Here is a 21,913-nt window from a genome sequence, read left to right as displayed (position 1 = left end):
TACCAAATATAATGTTCATGTGAATCCAATAGTTTGTAATCTTTTAATTTATAAAATAATTGTGATAATTCAATCTACATATTAGAAATTACTTAAGTATTATAGTTAAGAACGGGTTTTAGAGAGTCAGCAATAATTTTAATTTATTTCATACATAAAAGTAAAATTTTAATTCAGTATTCAAATTTTACCTTAAATGAACATTTTAATTACACTATGGCTTATCTGCAATAGCAACACATAATATAGGAGTTAGTTATAATAACAGTCTCCTAGGACTGTTTAAAGTATTTAAATATTTTGTTTAAATGGAGGTCATTATAAATATACAGCAGAGGAAATCTAGTGTTCTATTATTAAAACATACTTCTGAACATCTAAATATGTCATAAAACATTTGCAAAAATTTAAACATGAGAATAATATTTTTCAAAAGCCTACCTATACATACTCATTATTATTTGTTGAAAAGCAGCAAATTTCAAGTTTACCACAGGAAAGAAAAATATGGTAGTGAGAGATGGCATTTAATAAAATTCTAGAGCCTGTAGCTTGGATATTAAATACTTGCAGTGTGTTTATTTTCCTGAAATGGTGGAGTATTGCATTTATTTTGTGGATGATCAATTCATGATATGTCACTTGATGTTCGCAATCCACATATTTCGGTCTGGAGCGTGGTTTCCTTCAAATAGACTCCTGCTTTATCAAGATGACCACTAGACAAGATTAAAATACACAAAGAATAAGAAATTTTATTAAAATTTATATAAGGAAAGATTATATATACTATAAATTATTTGGAAATGGTCTCATGGAAAACCTATTTCATACAAGAAGTATTGTAAAAAATAATCATTAATAGTTAGGAATGCTATTTTAACCTAAGTAAGGTCACATTCAGATAGAAGCCAGATACAAAAAAAATTATCATCAAATAAATCATATCTGAAGATGGATATGATATAAAACAATTCTCTATAAGTCATACAACAAATACCGCAAGCAGAAAGAATTTGTAGAAATCCCGGATATCAGTTTTGAGAAAGGTCAAAGTCATTCCTATACATAATAGATGTGATAGAGATGTTAAATAAGGCTTTTATTTTCCAAGTCTTATGTTCTGTGAGTGACTAACCAGCATATTTTATGCATCTGTTGAGTGTGTTTATGTCTGAAAATGACCCAGAATAAAGGGAGCAACAGGGACAAATAAAAGACAAGAAAAATGAAAAAATTGTCTACATCAATATTGGCAGAAATTTAACCTTAAAATAATATTTAAGGATAATTTTAACATTCATAAATACATATACTTAACAATATAATTTTTAAAAGGTTTTATTATATAAAAGTTGGCCAGGCATGGTGGCTTATGCCTGTAATCCCCACATTTTGGGAGGCCGAGACGGGAGGATTACCTGAGGCCAAGAGTTTGAGACCAGCCTGGCCAACATGGTGAAACCCCATCTCTACTAAAAATACAAAAATTAGCCAGGCATGGTGGCACATGTCTGTAATCCCAGCTACTTGGAAGGCTGAGGCAGGTGAATTGCTTGAGCCCGGGAGGCGGAGGTTGCAGTGAGCAGAGATTGTGTCACTGCACCCCAGCCTGGCCGACAGAGGGAGACTGTGTCTCAAAAGAAAAAAAAAAAAGAAGTTTACAGACAAAAATAAAAACAAAAATATTTTTTCAAACTTCTTTTAACAACTGTGTTCTAACTTCATCGCACGTCCTCTGTTGTACTGGGCACAAGTTATTTGTCAAATAAAGTACTTATTTGTAGGAATTCAGACTTTTGTTTTGTCCCAAAACATTTAAATTGTACAAAAACTGTTATTGCATTTTTTTCTTAAAGATCGATCTAAGCAGAAAAAAATGAGAAGAGGGCATTAGTAGGAATACTGCTTATAACAAAGCAAATTGCAAAATGTATAAGAGATGAAAAGGTAAAATGAGAAGAATCAACAAAGATTAAAGCAGTGTTACTCTGTGGTATGGTTTCTGGTGTGTCATATTCGTTATCACTTTGAGACAAGATTAATAGAGAAATTGAGAGTAAACATTTATATTCATTTGTAATAATTTGATACTGTGATGACATTATGAGCAATTGTCTATCTTAAAAATTATCAATCCACAATGATTTGAAAATTAAAATGAAATGAAACAAAATTAAAATAACTGTTTTTGACCATATTTGAGAAGCACTGAATGCCTGAGCTTAAATGGGAGATACTGTACATCTTGGTCAATATATAGAAGAAAAACTAGAATAGGGTTGTCACAGTAACTCCTTGTTATTGCTATTCTTTGAAAAGTGAAGAGAAGCCTTTTAGTATAGTTTTTTGGAACTTTGAGCTCCTCAGTGTTTTTTCTTGGAAGAAAGGTATACTTTCTCTTTTATGAGTTGTCAGAGCCTTTATAATTGCCTAATACCATTAGTAAAAATTATCTAGATGTTCTGAAGACAATTCCAGAATTTTTGTATTAATGCAAATGAAACCATAAGTACCAGAACAAACTTAGGATTTTCATATTTAATATATCTTATTTTGCATATTCTTACTTATTTGTGAAACATTTCAGTTGTCTCTGAAACCTCAGATGAGTTGGTGGGATGAATGGTAAAGAACAGTTTTGTAGACATTTCTTTAAAAAACATCTGGGACTTCAAGAAAAAAAGGGGGAGCTTTTTTCAGTTTATAGCAACTTATTTTATTTAAATTGTTTTTGGGGGAACAGGTGGTTTTGGTTATATTCATAAGTTTTTTAGTGGTGATTTCCGAGATTTTGCTGCACCCATCAACAGACCAATATACACTATACCCAATGTATAGTCTTTTAGCCCTCACTTTCCTCCCTTGCTTCCCCGTGTGTCTCGAAAGTCCATTCATTCTTACGCCTTCGCGACCTCATGGCTTAGCTCCCACTTGTAGGTGAGAATGAGGCAGCTACGTTGTCTGTGGTAGATACCCAGGGTTCGTTGTCTCATACCAAGAATATTTAGGACATGGACACACATGAGGAATTTAGGAGTGGAGGTTTAATAGGAGGAAGAAAGAGACCGGAAAACAGCTCTCTCTCTAGTGAGAGAGAGGAGATTCCTGAGAGGAAAGACAGGCTGGTGGTGGAGGCGATAGATTTTATAGTCAGGCTTGAGGAGGCGTCTGATTTACATAGGGCTCACAGATTGGTTCACTCAGGTATGATGTTTACATAGCATGCAGGGAAGGCTGGCCACTTCACTCTAATCTTATTATGCAGCTGAACTTTCCCCTTGGCCATTGCCATCTTCTCTGCTTCTTACTATACACGTGGCTGGCAGAGAAGGGAAGATGGAGCTGTCATTTTGAACATCATTGGCACAGCGGTCAGCATCTATGTCTGTAGCTCAATTTTATAGGCTGCCCTTTGTTAGAAGGAAAATGATTTGGAGCTGCTTTTCATTAAAGGGAAAACCTTAACAAGGACTTCCATACCCTCACTATCTGCCTAAGTAATTTCTTCTTAACTCCTGTATCAATAACACATGATATTTTATTTTCCATTCCTGAGTTTCTTCACTTAGAATAATGGTCTCCAACTTCATCCAGGTTGCTGCGAATGCCATTATTTTGTTCCATTTTATGGCTGTTCCATTTTATCCATATACCAGATTTTCTTTATCCACTGGTTGTTTGATGTGCATTTAGCCTCATTCCACATTTTTGCAATTGCAAACTGCACTTCTATAAACATGCGTGTGTAAGTATCTTTTTAATATAACAACTTATTTTCCGCGGGGTAGATACCCAGTAGTGGGGTTGTTGGATCAAATGATAGTTCTAATTTTAGTTAAAAAGGGGAGCTTTTGAAATTAAAAACCTTAGATTGTTTGTTAAGGGCCAAGTCATGGAAGAAAACAAGATTGATGGTACTAGATATTGAAATGACAAAGGGATAGAAAGAGTAACCAAAATAACTGTGTGTAAATGAATCAAGAGGTACAGGGTTCAGAAATGGTGGCGATGGTCTTGCACTATAGAAAGGTAGACTCAGGAATAATTCTCTTTTCTTTCCTATGTCTCAAATTATGATACTTTATACTAAGAGATAACTTGGAAGGGGAAAGTATATGTTGCATAGGCATATGTATATATATATATATTTTTTATTTTTTTTCTGAGATGGAGTCTTGCTCTGTCGCCTAGGCTGGAGTGCAGTAGTGCTATCTTGGCTCACTGCCAGCTCCGCCTCCCGGGTTCATGCCATTCTCTTGTACATAGGCATATTTTAATGCTTAAAAGAGAGACAAAGATTATGGGGTTGGGGTTATAAACACTGGTATATCAGCAAGGGAGGAGCTTTGTTGATAGTTAAGGCAAAACAATAACTGTATAGTTGATGGTCCTGGGTTTCTGTATGGCAATGTGTAAGTTCCCTTCATTATGCAAAAACAAATGGTAAACAAAGCCAATGGGTTGAACTTTTACTCATAATATGAATTTACTCCAAGGTCTCAGAAAGGAGGAAGTTACAGAAAGATAATCCTCACAGTCTAAAAAAGGAAGGAAAATACTGTCTTCCATACTAATGGTACCTCTATTCTCTTCAGGGCAGCAAGGAAGTCAGTTTAATTTTTCACATCTCTAAATTTATTTGCAGCTGGGGTGGCCAGTAAAACAATTTTGATCAAAGAAATTTAAGTGGATCTTTCCAGTCTGACATACAAAGAACTTGCAAATTGTTCCTTCCATCCTTACAATAAGAAAAAGCAGAACAAACTGAAAAGCAATTAATCTTGTTACATTCATCAGAGAAGTGAGGGCACAGGGCAAGCTACTGCCCTGAAAACCAGAGAGACAGACAAGTGGATGTGGAGAATCAGAGCTTGCCAAGAACAGAAGCCTTCTGCTAAGGCCAATACCAGTGGGAACATGTCAACTTTATCTGATGGATGGCTAGAGGCTCAGTATGCATGAGCTTTAATTAAAAACTCTGTGTGTAGAGGGGACAGTCTTAGGGAAGCTCCCATAGTTTCCTAAATTTTACCTCCAGGAGCCTCACTAGATCTCACTGTAAGGATCAGAGAACAATCTTTTTTTGCTTCTAGTAGTGAAAGGGGAAAAGTAATCATTTAAAAATACCTCAGAGCTCTCTGTTCTCTTTACCAGAGCATGCTCTCAAGAGAAACTATTTTAGCAGAGCCTAAATAAATTGGGTTTTACCAAATTCTAAGTGACTTAGGGGAAAGAAAATACACAACTCCTGTTCCCTATAGCTTTCCTATCTCACCTAATGGGGTTGATAGCAAAGAAGAAGTTGTGGAATTTACATCCCAGGGATAGGAAACTACTCTTGCAGTGAAAAATTATGACAGTAAAGACTTCTGATGTAACCAACTCCATCTTGCCTTTCACCTCCCAGCTGCCCTTGGTTATTCCAGGGCATGGACAAAGCTAACTATAGGAGAAATTTAGTTTATAGTTTAACAATAGCCCTTCCCCAGAATTAAAGCACTTTTGTAAAACTAATGAAAGGCCACAAGGTTAGGAGGATGAGAGTGGCCTGAATTCTGCTAAGATGCAGGCATAGTCAAGTGATTACCAGCCATTATTCTGGAGGTCACAAGATTTGCAACTTCCCCTATTCACTATTGTAGAAACTAGGATTAACCTTTTCACATATCTTTTCAGGCTTTTGCATTTCTGATGACCAGGCGGTCCCACATGGACCCAAGACTCTTAGCTCAACTAGTCCTGTGGTCCCCACCCAGAAGTGGACTCACCTCATGAGGAGGCATTTTCCATACCCCTGTGGTTTCATTCCCAACCAACCAGCAGCCCATTCTCATAGGCCCCTGCCCACAAAACTATCCTTGAGAAAGCTTAGCCTCCAAATTTTCAGAGAGGCTGATTTGAGTAATAATAAAGCTCCAGTGTCCTGTTTAGCTGGCTCTATGTGTATTGAACTCTTTCTCTATTGCAATTCCCCTGTCTTGATAAATTGGCTCTATCTGGGTAGTGTGCAAAATGAACCCATTGGGCAGTTATAGATACAGACTCACTTAAAGACTGAATCCTAATCATAGGCTATGGAACCCTTCTTCCCCTACAACTTACCAACACATCAATTAGTCTCCTGTATATATCAGAGGATTCCAGCTTTAAAAAATTGCAAGCTTCAGATATTATTTAACAAAGAGTCCCTAGAAAGACTCTTTCTTAAGAGTCTTTCTTAATAAGACTCTTTCTTAATAAGGAGGAAGACAAAACTGAATCGGGAAATTTTACCGTCTGATATCACAGCTACAAATAAACAGAAAATGCAGCCTAAATCTTAGTCAGATAAGCATAAAACCTACACTAAAAGCTTATATTTCTTAGTTTCTGTTACCCAATACATCATATCCAGCTTTCAATAAAAAATGACAAGACACACTAAAGGGCAGAAACAATCTGAAGTGAAAAAGTAAGCACTAATCAGATCCAGACTCAGATAATAGCAGATATTTTAGAATTATCAGACTAGGAACTTAAAATAATTATGACAAATATGGTAAGTTCTAATAGAAGAAGTGGACATGATGCAAGACAAGATAGGTAATATAAGGCAAAATGGAAAATCTAAGAAGAAATCAAACTAACATTAAAAGTCTAAAATATTTTAATGGAAATGAAGCATGACATTGATGGGCTCATTAATAGACTGAACTCAGAGGAAAAAAAACTATTCGCATAAAGATATGTAAATAGAAACTTTCCAAACTAACAGTAAAGAGAAAAAAGTATAAAAAAATGGAATACATTATTCAAAAACTGAGCAACAATTACAAAAAGTATAAATATATATAATTGGAAAAAAAAGAAGGAAGAAGAAGGAGAGGAAGAGGAAGAGGATGAAGAGGAAGGGGAAGAAGAAAGAAGAAGGAAGAAGAAAGAACGGAAGGAAGAGAAGGAGGAGAAACAGAATAAATATTGACATAATAGTAGATGAGAACCTTCTAAAGTTAATGATAGGCAACGAACCACAGATCCAGAAAATTCATAAGACACAAAGCAGGATAAACACCAGATAAATGTCTACATCTAGACATATGAAATTTAAACTGCAAAAAAATCAGACAAAAATGAAATCTTGAAAGAACCTGGGGGAAGTGGTAGGATAGCTTACTTAAATAGGAACATGAATAACAACAATTACATGGGATTTCTTTACAGAAATCATGCAAGCAATAAGAGAATGGAGTAAAATATTTAAAGTGTTCAAAGAAAAAGAGCAGAAACCTAGGATTCTGTATCATGTGCAAGTATCCTTCCAAAGTGAAAGAGAACAAAAGACTTCCTCAGACAAAAACAGAAGGAATATTTGTTACTAGTAGGCTTGCCCACACAGCAATAGTTAAGAAGTTTTCAGAGAAAAGGAAAATGTTGTAAGTCAGAAACGTGGATGTACATAAAGAAAGGAAGAACATTAGAAATGAAAAAAAAAAGGTAAAATAAAATATTTTATCTGTCTTATTCTTAACTGAGCTAAGAAATAATAATTTGTTCAAAATAATAATTGCAACAATGTATGTGTTGTTTATATTTTATGGAGAAGTGAATGACAATAATGTTATGAAGAATAAGAAAAGGGGAATGGGAATACTATGTCATAAGGTAACTGCATTACCCATAAAGTAGTATAGTGTTATTTGAAAGTGAACTTGAACAAATTATAAATGTATAGTTCAAATGCAAAGGAAACCACTGAAAAAGTTAAAAAATAAAATAAAGCAAGTATAATCGACATGCTAAGACAGGAGAGAATATTGGATAATATAAATTTCTCAAAACTAGAGAATGCAGAAGAAGAATGGAAAAGTAAATGGCATAAATGCAAGTAAAAACAGGTCCACAACTAAAAGGCAGTAACAGATAAGGCACATACTAATTCAACTATATCAATAATCACTTCAGATGTCAATGATCTTAAAGACAAAGACTGTCAGAGTTAATAAAAATACAATACACAACTGTATGTTGTTTACAAGAAACTCACTTTATAAGGGCAGATAGTGTCAAAGGGATGGAGAAAAATATACCTTGCTAACAATAATCAACAGAAAGCTGAAGTTGCATTACTAATTTCAGACAAACCAGACTTTAGAACAAGAAAAATTATCAATGATAAAGAGGGACATTACAAAATAATAATGGGGTAAAATTACATAGTAGTCCTTAATGTGTTTGTTCCTAACAACAGAACGTCAAAATATGTGAGGCAAAAACTGATAAAAGTGCAAGAAGAAATAGACAAATCTGCTATCATAGCTGGAAATGTCAATTCCTCCTAACAGTAATTGACAGATCTAGCAGGCAGAAAATCTGTAAGAATGTATTTGAACTGAACAGCACCATCAGTCAGTTGGATTTAATTGACATTGATAGTTACTTTAATAACAGCAGAATACACATTTTTCTCCAGACACATGGAACATTCACCAAGACAGATCACATTCAATGTCATTAAAATATACTTTAACAAATTTAAAAGGATAGAAATCATACAAAGTGTGTTCTCAGACCACAGTGGAGTTAAACTAGAAACCAATCACAAGAAAGATAACTGGAAATTCCCCAAATATTTGGAAAATAAGAACATACCTATAACTAACACATAGATCGATGAAGAGGTTTCAAAAGAAATTTAGAATATTCTGAACAAAATGAAAATGAAAATATGATTTATTTAAATGTATGGGATATAGTGAAAGTGATGCCTAGAGAAATTTTATAGCATTAAATTAATATATTAGAAAAGAAGTAGATCTATACTCAATAGTCTAAGATTTCACCTTAGGAAACCAGAAAAAGAGGAGCAAATTAAACCCAAAGTAAGCAGTAGAAAAGACATAAAAACTAGAGCAGAAATCTATGAAATTGAAAACAGAATACAATAGAGAAAATTAATGAAACCAAAATATAATTCTTTGAAAATATTAGTAAAATTGATAAACTTTTGCCAGACTAACCAAAAAAGACACAAATTACTAACATAAATAAGAGACCATAACTGCCAATCCCATGAACATTAAAAGAATAATAAAAGAATATAACCAACAGCTCTATGCTCATAAACTTGAAAACTTAGTTAAAACTGACTAAATCTAAAAAGGATTCAATCTACTAAAATTCACATGAGACATAGATAATCTAGTGTTATTATCTATTTAAAAAATTAATTAATAATTACCAATCTTTCAAAATAGAAAATACTAGACTCAGATTGTTTCACTGATTAATTCTACCAAACATTTAAAAAAGAAACTTTACTAATTCTTTACAATATCTTGCAGAAAATAGAAGCAGAGGGAATACTTCTTGACTCATTCTGTAAGTCGAGCATTACCCTAATACCAAAACCAGAAAAAGATATTAAAAGAAAGGAAAATGACAGACCAATATCTCTCATGAACATAGATGTAAAAATTCTCAACAAAATATTAGCAGATTGATCCAAACATGTGTAAAAATAATTATATACAATCTGAGACTTATCCCGAGAATGTAAGGCCGTTTCAACATCTAAAAATTATTTAATGAAATTCGTCACATCAAAAGGCTAAAGGAGAAAAATCATATGATCATATCAACAATGCATAATAAGAATTTGACAAAATCCCATACCCATTTATGATAAAAGCTCTCAGTACTAGGTGTAGAGAGGGATGTCTTTCACTTCATAAGGAACATCTCTAAAATACCTAAACCTCACATTATAGTTACTGGCAAGAAACCAGATTTTTTTTAGTTAACATTAGGAAAAAGGCAAAAATGTACCTTCTCACTTCTGTTCAACATCATAATGGAACACATAGCTAATGCAGTAAGACAAGAAGAGGAAATAAATGTTATACAGTTTGAGAAGAAAGAAATAAATTGTTCTGTGTCTTCATTCACAGATGACCTGACTAAGTAGAAAATCTCAAAGAATCAACAATAACAATGAAAAACAAACAAAAAAACTCTTGGAGTAATAAACAATTATAGTAAGATTACAGGATGTAAGTTTAATACAGAAAATTCAATTGATTTCCTTTATGCCAGCAATGAACAATTTGAATGCAAAGTGAAAAACAGCCTGCCATTTATATTAGCAACAAAAAATAAAATACTTAGGCATCCAAGAAAATATGTATAAAATCTGGATGAGGAAAATTATAAAACTCAGGTAAAAAAGATGATCTAAATAAATAGGAGAAATTCTATGTTAATTTATAGGAAGACTCAATATTGTTAAGATATCGGTTATTTCCAAACTGATCCTTTGGATCCAGCACAATCCCAATAAAAATTCTAGCAAGTTACTTTGTAGATTTCAACAAACTGATTCTAAATTTTATATTGAAAGGGAAAAGTTCCAGAAAAGCCAACACAACATTGAGGGAGAAAAACAGAAGAGGACTGACACTACCTGATTTCTAGACTTATTGTAAATCTATAGTTTTCGAGACAGTATGGTATTGGTGAAAAACAGGATTCAATGAGACAGAATAGGGAGCTCAGAAATAAACCCACACAAATATATAGTCAATAAATCTTTGATAAGGAAGCAAAGGCAATACAATAGAGAAAAGATACTCTTTTCAACAAATGGTACTAGAACTTGATATCTACATGAAAATGATAATGATAATAATTTGGACACTGACACCTTTCAGTAACATTAACTCGCTATGGATCATAGACCTAAATGTAACATACACAACTGCAAAACTTCTAGGAGATAATACATAAGAGAACTAATGTGACCTTAAATTTGGCAATAAATTTTCAGATATATAGCCAAAAGATTTAGTGATTAACCTTATGTAGTCATCTAACATATGGCAAAACAAGAACTGGAGTCCAGAACAACCTGGTTTCAAAGATAATCCTCTTTTCATGAAACCATATCGCCTCCAGGAGATGACAGAAGAGGATATTTAAATAATAGATGAGATAAGACTTTTAAGACTGAAATTAGAAATTTCTCAAAGAGAAAGGGAAAAACAAAATTTATAGTGAATATTACATGAATTAAAATGACGATATCAGTTGCATTTAATGATCTGTTAATTTCAGTGAAACCTCTATACTTACTAGGAGTCCTGGTTCTGGAATAGGAGAAGGCCTTGCAAACCTTTTATTCAATCTCCTCTTCTCTTTCTTTAGGTTTTGCATATTCTGAATACGTTTATTTGCAAGCTTTAGAAAAATTAAAATGAAAGAAAAATCATACTTTTTTGTAACATATAAAGGTAACATTCTGATTATATTTTTGGTTTGTGTCAATAAAAAAGGTAAACACCACCACTGCAAACGGTTTACATAACTACATAGAAAAATCTCTTTCGTTCAAATGTATCGTTCATAGGTGAAGAAAACCACATGGGAGCATCAGTAGGGTTTTCAAATAAGACTATTCTTGATTCTCATCTTACCACTGCATACATTTAAGTAGATCCAGGCTCATGGATTAGTGTGCTTACTTTTACTTTAAAAATAATGTTCATTAAAGACACCTAGGGAATTTTCTCTATAGAAATGTGAAAACAATTATTCACTCCTTTGAAATGTTGCATGACACACATAGCTTTTTGTGCCACCATTGTATGGCATCTACAAGTAGCAGAGACCTAGGAGATCAAACTCGAATGCTTTGAAGATAATGAAATACAGTAATAGAATAGAAAGGATATGAATAACAATAACTCTTTTATCCACTTCCAGTGAAGTATCAATTGGTACAATTGCTTTGAAAACCAACTTTTTAAAAAATCCACTGCTAACAGAATATAAACTTGAACAATTGCTTTGAAAACAATGTGGCACTACTTTCTAAGAATAAAAAATTTGCTTTTCCTATGATTCAACCATTGCACTCCTGCCTAAATAATCAAATGGCATTCTTGTGCATGGGGAAAGAAGATGTGTACTAGAATGTTTGCAGTAGTACTATTCATTTTAGGAAAATGTAAAAATAACACGATGTCCATAAACAATAGAAAGGATTAATGAACTGTGATATGTTCCATGACAAAATATTGAACAGCAGTGAAAATAAAAAAACTATATACAGCAATATAGATAAATCTTAGGAAATAATATTGAGAAAAAAGAGTAAATCATACACTAAATTTTGTGTGATCTTATGTTTATAAAGTTCAAAACCAAGCAAAAGCAAATAATGCACTTATAGAGACACCTATGTAACCAACTATTAAAGAAGAGGAAGAGATTGATGTAACTAAAATTCAAGATGGAGGTTACCTGTGGGAGAGATCTTAGGAGGTAGAATAGAAAAGCATTCCCTAGCTGGATTCAGAAATACCTAATATTTTCATTGTTAAATGGGAGGCATATTATAATTTATAAGTTATATCTGCCACATCTATTTTTGTATATGTATCAAATGTTACATTAAAAAATAACATAAGCCATTTAGTTTAGCCTAGTTAAGACCCATTTCAATAGTAGTCATTAGATCCCAGAGTCCCAAGAAATATATTGAAGTGTCTACTTAATACAAGTTCTATTATATTAGGGACCACTACATAAAGGAACAAGTTACAAGCACAATGTTTAAACAACCAGAACCTAGTTCTTTATTTAAACATTACCTGCCGCTCAGTGACCTCTGAAGGATGATGTTGTCTTGGTCCTTCCTATATAATATGCAAAATTAAAACACATTCACACAAAAAAGTCATTAAAAACAGTAAATTAATTATTATAATAGGAAGCCTATACTACTTTTAAATTTATGTATTATATGAATCATTTCAACTATAAGAGGCAGGTTAAAAAAACAAAAAGAAAAAAGAAAAAAAGTCAAGTTCAGAATAAAAACATCTAAGATAAAAATTGTGGTGGAAGATGGAGACAGTATTATGATAAAAAAGAACCAGCTGTGAACCACCTTACAGATAAAAGGCAGAGTATGGAGATACATTCGGGAGGGAAAGAATGTACGAGAAATTGAAAAATGCATGTTTCTGCTTGTATAGGACTTCAGTGGTGCTATTGAGCAATCTAGTCTTCAATCTGGTTTCAAAGCCTGGGAGTAATTGGTGATGTGATTGAGATTGTATGGTTTTCTGAAGCACAGGGAGCTTGGCTGTTAGTTTTTGAGATTCTCACCACTTCCTGTATTTCTTGATTGTACCTTAAATAACTCCTCCTTCACTCATTTTGATCCAATCTTTTAACCAGAAGACCCAAGAGCAATCTGTTCCACATCTGGCAATTGAGAACTTCATCCTGCTCCCTACTTGTGTAATTTCCACTCCACTCCTAGGGCAGGCCAATGGGGCAGTCAACATACAGGTGATGTACCTGACCCCTAAGCAAACAGTGGGTGGAGCTTAGGGGTCCAGCAGTCAGGATGTAGTCTGTCTACATCACCTGGAATTTCCCAACCCCCAGCACCAAACCATATTTACAAGAGTTAGAAGCACCATGGCTAAGGCCACAGTGGCCTGGAGCTCAAGGCACAGGACAGAGTGGCAGAGGTGAGGTTATAGGCCCCAGCAGACTCACAGGGTTGACTTGGGAAGGCTCGATGTCCCAGCAGTACAGGCACATGCCGTGGAGCCTTAGGGCGCCCGCTGACGCCTACTGCCTGTCCTGGACCAAGTGATTATGGGGCTCCACACCCATAGCCTTCAAGCCCTGCCCCACCCAATTCCATCACAATTCTCTTTATTCTTCTCCCTGCTATGGGCCCCGCCCTTTCCCCAGTTGTATTCCAGTCCAGTGCAGGGAAGGCAAGGCCTCAAGTTGTCTGCAGTGTCTTTGAGTTATGGAAGTCAGTTTATCATAATTCCTTATATCCTATCCTTCTTCCTGAGAAAATTGCAGAATACCAATTTCCCGCCTTTTCTACCCTTCATCTCTCTAGTCTCTCTCTTTATAAAGCCCTTTTCATTTGTTAACATATCTAGCTTAGTCTCTATGTTCTCTTACTTCAGACTGTCTGTCTATTGTTAGGGTTCTCAATTCCACCACCTCATTGTTGTTCCTTCACAGCTTCTAGTTGGGTTGACCCAACTGTCTGCCTTCTTCCCATCTATCTATACCAGGTGAAGCGAGGAGAAGCTTGAAGATGGCTGGAATACATATTTGTGACCCCAAATTTATTTATTTATTTATTTTCTTTTTTCTTTTTCGTTTTTTTTTTTTTTGGTCGAGTCTCTCTCTGTCGCCCAGGCTGGAGTGCAGTGCCACAATCTTAGCTCACTGCTACCTCTGCCTCCAGGGTTCAAGCAATTCTCCCATCTCAGCCTCTTGAGTAGCTGGGACTACAGGCACATGCCACAATGCCTGGCTAATGTTTTTGTATTTTTAGTAGAGACAGGGTTTTACCATATTGGAGGCTGTTCTCAAACTCCTGACCTCAGGTGATCTGCCTGTCTTGCCCTCCCAAAGTGGTGAAATTACAGGCGTGAGCCACCAGGCCCAGCCATGACCCCCAATTTAAACTGGGTTCTCAATACTGCTTAACACTTTTATGTTGCACCAGCTTTTTTTGCGCTCTGCAGTATTCCCTTCAAATTGTCTTCTATTAAAATCTCTGAATCCACCAACACTCAGGCACTTCCAGCAGAAGTGTGACAATCCGTGCTTCACACTCTGATGCTGGTGAACACGTATAGAGCTTACTATGCTCAGCACTGTTATATGAATTTATATGTGTTAACTGATCAATTCTTTAGACCACTCAAGGTGGGTAAGTGCATGATTATAATCACTGGGAAACAAGGCACTAGCATGTTAAATTGCTTTCTCGAAGTTATGCTATTAGTAAGAGGGTGAGCTGGAATTTAAATCCAGGGTTGGCCCTTAGACCATGTGCTCCTAATTATGTGCTGTGCTACCATTGCTTTTGAAGCCCTCACTGGGGCTACATCAATACCACCTAAAAGCCTATAACCTTGTCAATATCCACATTATCCTTTTCCCTGTAACCCTGTTGAAATGGAAAAAAAAAATTGGTATACCATCTGTTGTCTCAAATAAATCTATCCATTTGCATTTCCATGCCATTTCCCTCCTAGGAGCCTCCTCAGATCTAGCTCTACAGATTGTTCTTCTCCTTGTTAACTTCTCTGTATTGACTCTTTCCTTTAAACATTTCATTACTATATGTTCAAATCTCCCCCTCTCCAAACTAACAAAGGAAACTCCTTAGAACAACAACCAATTGTACCTATTGCCCATCCCCTTGATATAAAGTAAATATTCATGAAAGTGGTCTGTACCTCTGCCTCTTCTTTATGTTCAGTGCAAGGTTTGGCTCATTGAAACCTGTTTCAACTCCCACTGTTCCACTGGTGCTTGTCTCAAAATGGTTAATCAAATGATTTTTCTCCTGAATTCAATGGACACTTTCTGTCATATGACTTTTGTATCATGTTAGAAACTGCTGAAAAGTCTCTCTGATGAGTTAGGATTAGAAAAAGTAAACAGTTTTGCCCACCTGTAATGTTCAAAATCATTATCCATGCTCTTCTTGAAACTCCCCTCTGGGAGCAATAAGTTGTAGAAAAATCGTATAAACTTCCCCATTATCACAAACCAGGAATTGACTTGACACACTATAGAAAGTGTTTTGAATGCTACTATTACATATCATGCCAAGTCCTGTGCATACAAAATGAATGAATATTGCCCTCAAAGGCAGTCAGATAGATTAGCAAAAACAAAAAGGTAGAACAATGTATAGTGAGCTTCAATAATAACACATGTTGTGTTGTACAGACATTTGGAAGCCCCTAATGCTCTCTGAAGATAGGCCCAAATAGTCTTCTCAGTGGAGTGGAGTAGCCAGAGTTTACCAGGTAGCTAAAGAAAGAGCACTTCTGACAGAAGTACAGCATGTCCAAATGGCAGTGGGTACAGATAAGTAACATGGGTTTGATGAATGTGTAACTGTTGTCATTAAGTTTTACTCATCACATCTCTTTGCTTTTCCTCCTACCATATTCTGTATGGAAAAAAATCAAAAGGGTTAGCAGGAATCAGGCACTGTAAGACTGCATAAAAGAATATTCCAGAGTCACATGTCTGAGACTTATTAGGAAGTTGGTAGTGGAACCCATAAGAGCCCAAATCCTATTGTAACTACTTGAAAACTCTTGTGACCCTGGACAATTCATTATCATGCATGATCCTCAATTACTTTCTCTATATCTATAAAATGAGAATGATAATATCCAACAATATAGGGTTGTTATAATCATTATAAATAATATAAATAAGGAATTGGATCCAGTATCTGTTAGGTAATGGTTATTGATCATGGTAGTTATGATTATATTTTACTATGGATTACATTGTAAGATCCTCCAAATGAAAAGAACCTTAGATATCATTCAGCCCAGTCTCCCACTGAATTGCCACTAAATGATGATATTGCCAAGGGGGTTGCCACTAAATGAAGACACTGCCTTCCCTTGGCAATATCTTCATTTAATGGCAGTTCAGCTTGTTTTGATTAAATCAATGATCGAAAATTCAATCCAACCCATTCAATTGTTTGACACCTCTAATTATTGAAACCTTCTCACCTACATTGATTTGAAATATGTTACTCTATTATCCTAGTTATATTCTCAAAGTCCTCACTCAATAAATTCATTCTTTTCTACATGATGACAGGGCTGGGGAAGAGGCTGCGATAGTCAGAGTTTGGAAGTTTGGAGGAGCAGCCGCATAAACTAGGAACCAGACCTCTGAGGAGGGGAACACTGCCAATCTGAGCTAGTGGACGGAGGGTAGTAGTGGAGGGAGGTGGTGGAGGGTAGTGGTGGAGGGAGGTGGGGGGCGGTCCTTCAGAGCTGGGGATTGGAGCTTTCTTAGAAGGGGGCAGTATCTGGCAGGTGTTGGTATGATAAGGAAGAATGATAAAACCAATTCTGGGAATGTGGAAAGATCTTGGAAACTGGGAAGAACTGCTGCTAGAAACATTTGCTACTGCGAAGTCAAGTGTTATTGCTAGGATGGCAACATAATAAATAAATAAATAAACAAACAAACAAGATCCTACCCCCTCCACCTGCCTTCCAGTCTCCTTCCAGTGCCACTTATTGGATACACCTTCCAGGACTCCAGTTGGCTAAATTTTCAGCTCTTTATTTCTAAAGAGAAATAAAATATGAACAGTTCCAACCCTGCCTTCACAAAATAGAATATGAAAGAGTGGATTTACATTTGAAAGACAACAGCTTAGTAAGTGGCACCAACCATCAGGTCCTAAACCACAAGCTTTCCTTCAATGATACCTGTGTGATATAGTTTGAATATTTGTCTTCTCCAAATCTAGTGTTGAAATGTGACCCTCAGTGTTGGAGGTGGGGCCTAGTGAGGCGTTTTTGAGCCATGGGAGTGGATTCCTCAGGAATGGTTTGGTGCCCTCCTTGTGGTAATGAGTGAATTCTCATTCTATTAGTTACGGCAAGATCTGATTGTTAAAAAGAGCCTGGCATACCCTCCTCCTCTTGCTTCCTCTTCCATGTGACACAGCTGCTCCCCCGCCCCCCCACCCCGCTTTTTTTTTTTTTTTTTTTTGAGACGGAGTCTTGCTCTGTTGCCAAGGCTGGAGTGCAGTGGTGCAATCTTGGCTCACTGCAACCTCCACCTCCTGGGTTCAAGTGATTCTCCTGCCTCAGCCTCCCGAGTAGCTGGGACACAGGCGCCCGCCACCACACCAGGCTAATTCTTTGTATTTTTAGTAGAGACGGGGTTTCACCATGTTGGCCGGGATGGTCTCAGTCTCTTGACCTCATAATCCGCCTGCCTCAGCCTCCCAAAATGCTGGGATTACAGGCGTGAGCCATTGCGCCTGGCCCCCCTTTTGTTTTATGCCATGATTGTAAGCTGAGGCCCTTGCCAGAAGCAGATGCTGGCACATTGCTGCTTGAATATCCTGTAGAACTGTAACCTAAATAAACCTTTTTTCTTTATATATTACTCAGCCTCAGGTATTCCTCTATAGTATTGCAAAATGGATTAAGACATTCTTAGAATGGTTTCTATTCTCCCCACCTTCCGTTGATAACCTTTATTATACTATAGTCAGCCAGTGTCCCACACAGGACAGAAATCTCAAAATTTTGATCAGGCCAAGTGTGATAGTTAACTTTATGAGTCAACTTGCCTGGGCCACAGAGTGCCTAGATAGTTGGTCAAACATTATTTGGAGTGTGGCTGTGAGGATGTTTTAAAATGTGATTGATATTTGAATCTGTAGGTTAAAGCAGATTGTCCTCCATATTATGGGGGAGTTTTATCCAATCAGCTGAAGTCCTGAATAGAAAGAAAGGATGACCTTCTTCCAATTAAGAGATAATTCTCCTGCTTGATGACTTTTGAACTGGGACACGAGCTCTTTCTGATTGTAAAGCAGCCTGCCTGCTTTCGGATTCAAACTGGAGCATAGGCTCTTTTGGACTTACCTCTGTCTCTGATTAGAGACATAAACAAATCCCTTAGGTAATAAATCCCTTTATATATAAAACAGGATACATATGTATCTTTTAGTAGAATATATCCTATTGGTTCTATTTCTGTAGACAACTCTGACTAATACACAAAGTAAAAACTGTAAGGGGAAAGAGTATTAACTCCCTGATTCCATACAGTTTATTTGCATAAACATTACATTTACAAAAAATGAGTACAGTTAAACTGTAAAATGAATTGTGAAAAGTTGTGACTATTAAATGTAAGCATAGGCAGAATTCTTGTTTGTGCATGTCTGATATAGAGTTGTGATTCAAAGTAAACTCCAGAAAAACCACCGTCTCAAAATGCTTATAATTTTATGTAAAAATAAACAGGTAAACAAGCCACCTATTTCCCTACCTTAATTAGGTATCGAGTTTAAATAAGATTGGGAAATTCTAGGTCAAACAAAGTTAAACAAATATTTTTGTGTAGAACTTTTCAGAACTTACAGTATGTTAAAGTGGTTATGAATTTTCAGAAGGGCATATATTATACAGTGTTTCCTCAGTTTACTTGCTTGTGGGACTCCCTGGCAGTATGCCTTATACAATCTCTAACTTATATGTGGAGGATTCTATATTAAAGACGGCAGTTATGATAGCGACAGGAGGCAGCCAAATGCATAGGCAGATAGTGGTGGGTACCTGGTGAAGCATCTCCAAGCCAAAGGTAGTTTAAAGCCCAAAGCCAAGCTACAAGTTAAGTTCTTGGACCAGGTCGAGAACTTGTCTTTAAGTTTGGAGTGCTTTCCTCGATTGATCCCTACCCTTCACCTGTTTTACATATACCTACCCTTTCCTAATTGGTTTTCTTCACTGTCATGCTCACCTTTGAGTGGTGTCTTTGCTTTAACCTTTTTGCATACTCACAAACCGATCAGCAGGCACTCCCCATCCTGTGCCTATAAAGACTCCAGACTCAGTCAAGAGAAGGACACAGCCTGACTTCAGGGAAGAGATGGCCTGACTTTGGGGAAAAGAGACAGCATGACTTAGGGGAAGAGACAGCCGGACTTTGGGGAAGATGACCTGCCCTTCCTATTCCCTCTCCAGCTCCCCTCACTGCTGAAAGCTTTTTTCATCTGTCAGTAAAATTCTCCACCTTCACCATCCTTCAACCATCCATATGACCTCATTCTTCTTGGATACTGGGCAAGAGCCTGGGACCCACTGAGTGTGGAAAACCAGAAAGGCTATCACACTGGCCCTTTGCCCTCACTAGCGGAGGGCAGCCACCCCATGCAAAAAGGCAAGGGGCCAACTGAGTTGCTAACACACAACCATCTGCGGACAGCAGAACTAAAGGAGTGCTGTACCACCCTCTCTGGAACTTCAGGGTCACAAGCATCCTCACCTGGGCACCACTGCATTCCCCTCATGGCAACATTCTTGATCTGGCCATGGGCCTCACACAGAGCTTGCTCCTGTGTTGGTGCCTTGAGCCAGTCAGATCCCACTCACTTGCTCATGAGCTCCCTCCTGCAGGGGGTTGAGCAATGCAGGCCAAGTAGACAGGGTGCACCTTCTGCGAGTCTGGCAAAGGGACCGAGAAAAATCCTGCATCAGTTATGTCTGAAAATTACATGTAATTTTATATTACTTTAAATATTGCCTTTTATGTCATTAACTACACCAAGAATTTGGAAGATTAATATTTAAATCCGATTTTCTCACATCTGATTATTTTTCTCATTTTCTGTCTAAGCAATATTTGCTAATTTTTATTTTATATCTTAAGTGCTATTTCATAATTCAAGTAAGATTAGTTTATTAAGATGTTGCTGTACTTCAGCTGCTGTTTTTATTATTTTTCTCTGGGTGCTTGATAAATATATACTGATGAAATTAGTTAAAGTAGCATTGCACTAATAAATGCTATATCTATATCCTGTAAAACAAGAATTAGCCGAGTCTCCACACAATTTTTGTTAGTTTAAATATTAACTTAATTTTTTTTTTTGTAGATAAAATAATTTGAAGTGTGTGTCTCTTCATTTTTCTTTTCTTTCACTCCCAGTATTTTAAAACTTGGTTATTTGGCAATCAAATTTATAGAAACATCAAATATTTTATTTACATTTTAAGAAAAAAAAATTTGTCATGTTTGTTTGATGCTTCCATAATTAGATTGTACATTTGTAAGTTTATACAAATACAGTGTAAGTTCTTAAAAAGTAATTTGTAAGGCTTTTCACATAAATGAAACCACTTGAGCAGAAATACAAATGGAATATCAACACTGATCTATCTTGTACCATTCACTGATTTTCTGTTTTATTAGTTTGTTTTCTGGGTTTCCAGTGGGCCATGGAATCCATTTAGGAATATTAATAGAATTTCACTTATTTAGTTTGATTTCAATATAACTGTTTATCCTACAATCTGCAGCTGTTTTTCAAAGTAAATGAGAGAATTGTGAGTAATTCAGATCTGTAGTACTGTCCTGTGACTTTCTTCTTGAAAACAAAGTTTGAGGGGGGTTAATTTTTTTATGGTCCTATGATTCTCTAAACACTGGAAATTTTTCTTATAATTAAAGTCTATTATCTTTCCCTACAAAATGTTATTTGTCCTCTTAGTAAATGGGGTGTTGAGAGATACATGACTCTTTCTTTTTGGCCATCCTTTCATTCTGTAATATCTACTGAGAGTCCTATTATTCCAAGCTCTGTATTTTGTGCTAGAGTTTTAGTACTGAACAAGGCAGATATGATTGCTTATGATTGCTATATGAATGGGTCTCATGTAAAATAATACCAGTACAGGGCTGGCTTCATGGTATATGGCCTGGGCAGTCACACAAGGCTTTGTACAAAGAAGAGTTAATATGATTTTCCTGCAGCCTTTTGATAAAATTCTTAATTTTTGAACAAGTGGTTCTGCATTTTTATTTGGTGCTAGAACCTGCAAATTATATAGGTGGTCTTAAATCTACACCACAAAGTTTGTGAGAAATCTATCATCTATCTGTCTGTCTATCTATCTACCTATCTATCTATCTTCTATCTACCTATCTATCTCCATCATGTCTTTATCACCTGGCACATTGTAACATTTAATGTTCTTTTTTACTATTGTTGCCATGTAAGGAATATATGGTGGATTTTTCCTTTTCCATACCTGTACAGTTAACTTGTGAAATCTTGGTTATAGGATTTTTAATTTGTCTATATTAAGTTGCATCTTTTTAGATATAACTTATCACTCTATGTTGTGGAGAGTCATTTTTATTCATCTCTGCAACAAAATGCCTCCATATCAGTGAACTAGTTCAGCATGTTGTCATCCAGATTTGTGATGCAAACCTTGCATAGAACAGCACTGAGAAGCATGCTCTGTAGCACAGCACAGAAAGCTTCCTTTCATGTTGATCATTATTGATTTGTCAATACCTTTTG

General features: G+C 36.0%; 1 protein-coding gene and 1 long non-coding RNA gene across 4 annotated transcripts in view; one reads left to right on the top strand and one right to left on the bottom strand.

The window, feature by feature from the left end:
- CCDC179 (coiled-coil domain containing 179) overlaps positions 1-13,687 on the bottom strand; it is a 34,256-nt gene extending 20,569 nt beyond the window's left edge. The window contains exons 1-5 of one of the 3 annotated variants that reach the window (XR_008492305.2): positions 13,549-13,677; positions 12,630-12,674; positions 11,110-11,214; positions 2,571-2,672; positions 568-719 (exon numbers count right to left, since the gene is read on the bottom strand). Coding sequence is in view for 2 of the 3 variants with exons in the window: in XM_054438128.2 (XP_054294103.1) it covers positions 2,571-2,672; positions 11,110-11,214; positions 12,630-12,674; positions 13,549-13,593 (297 nt within the window). In the remaining variant the exon portion in view is untranslated. Of the gene's footprint in view, positions 1-508; positions 720-2,570; positions 2,673-11,109; positions 11,215-12,629; positions 12,675-13,548 lie in introns of those variants that run through there. The other 2 variants (XM_054438128.2, XM_054438129.2) reach the window with 2 other exon arrangements.
- Positions 1-21,913, top strand: part of LOC134740249 (uncharacterized) — a 63,270-nt gene that overhangs the window by 20,458 nt on the left and 20,899 nt on the right. The gene's annotated exons all lie outside the window — the stretch shown is intronic.

Source organism: Pongo pygmaeus, chromosome 9 (genome assembly GCF_028885625.2).
Source record: "Pongo pygmaeus isolate AG05252 chromosome 9, NHGRI_mPonPyg2-v2.0_pri, whole genome shotgun sequence".
Lineage (NCBI taxonomy): Eukaryota > Metazoa > Chordata > Mammalia > Primates > Hominidae > Pongo > Pongo pygmaeus.
Note: the sequence above shows the minus strand (reverse complement) of the source record. Positions and strands in the feature narration are given on the sequence as shown.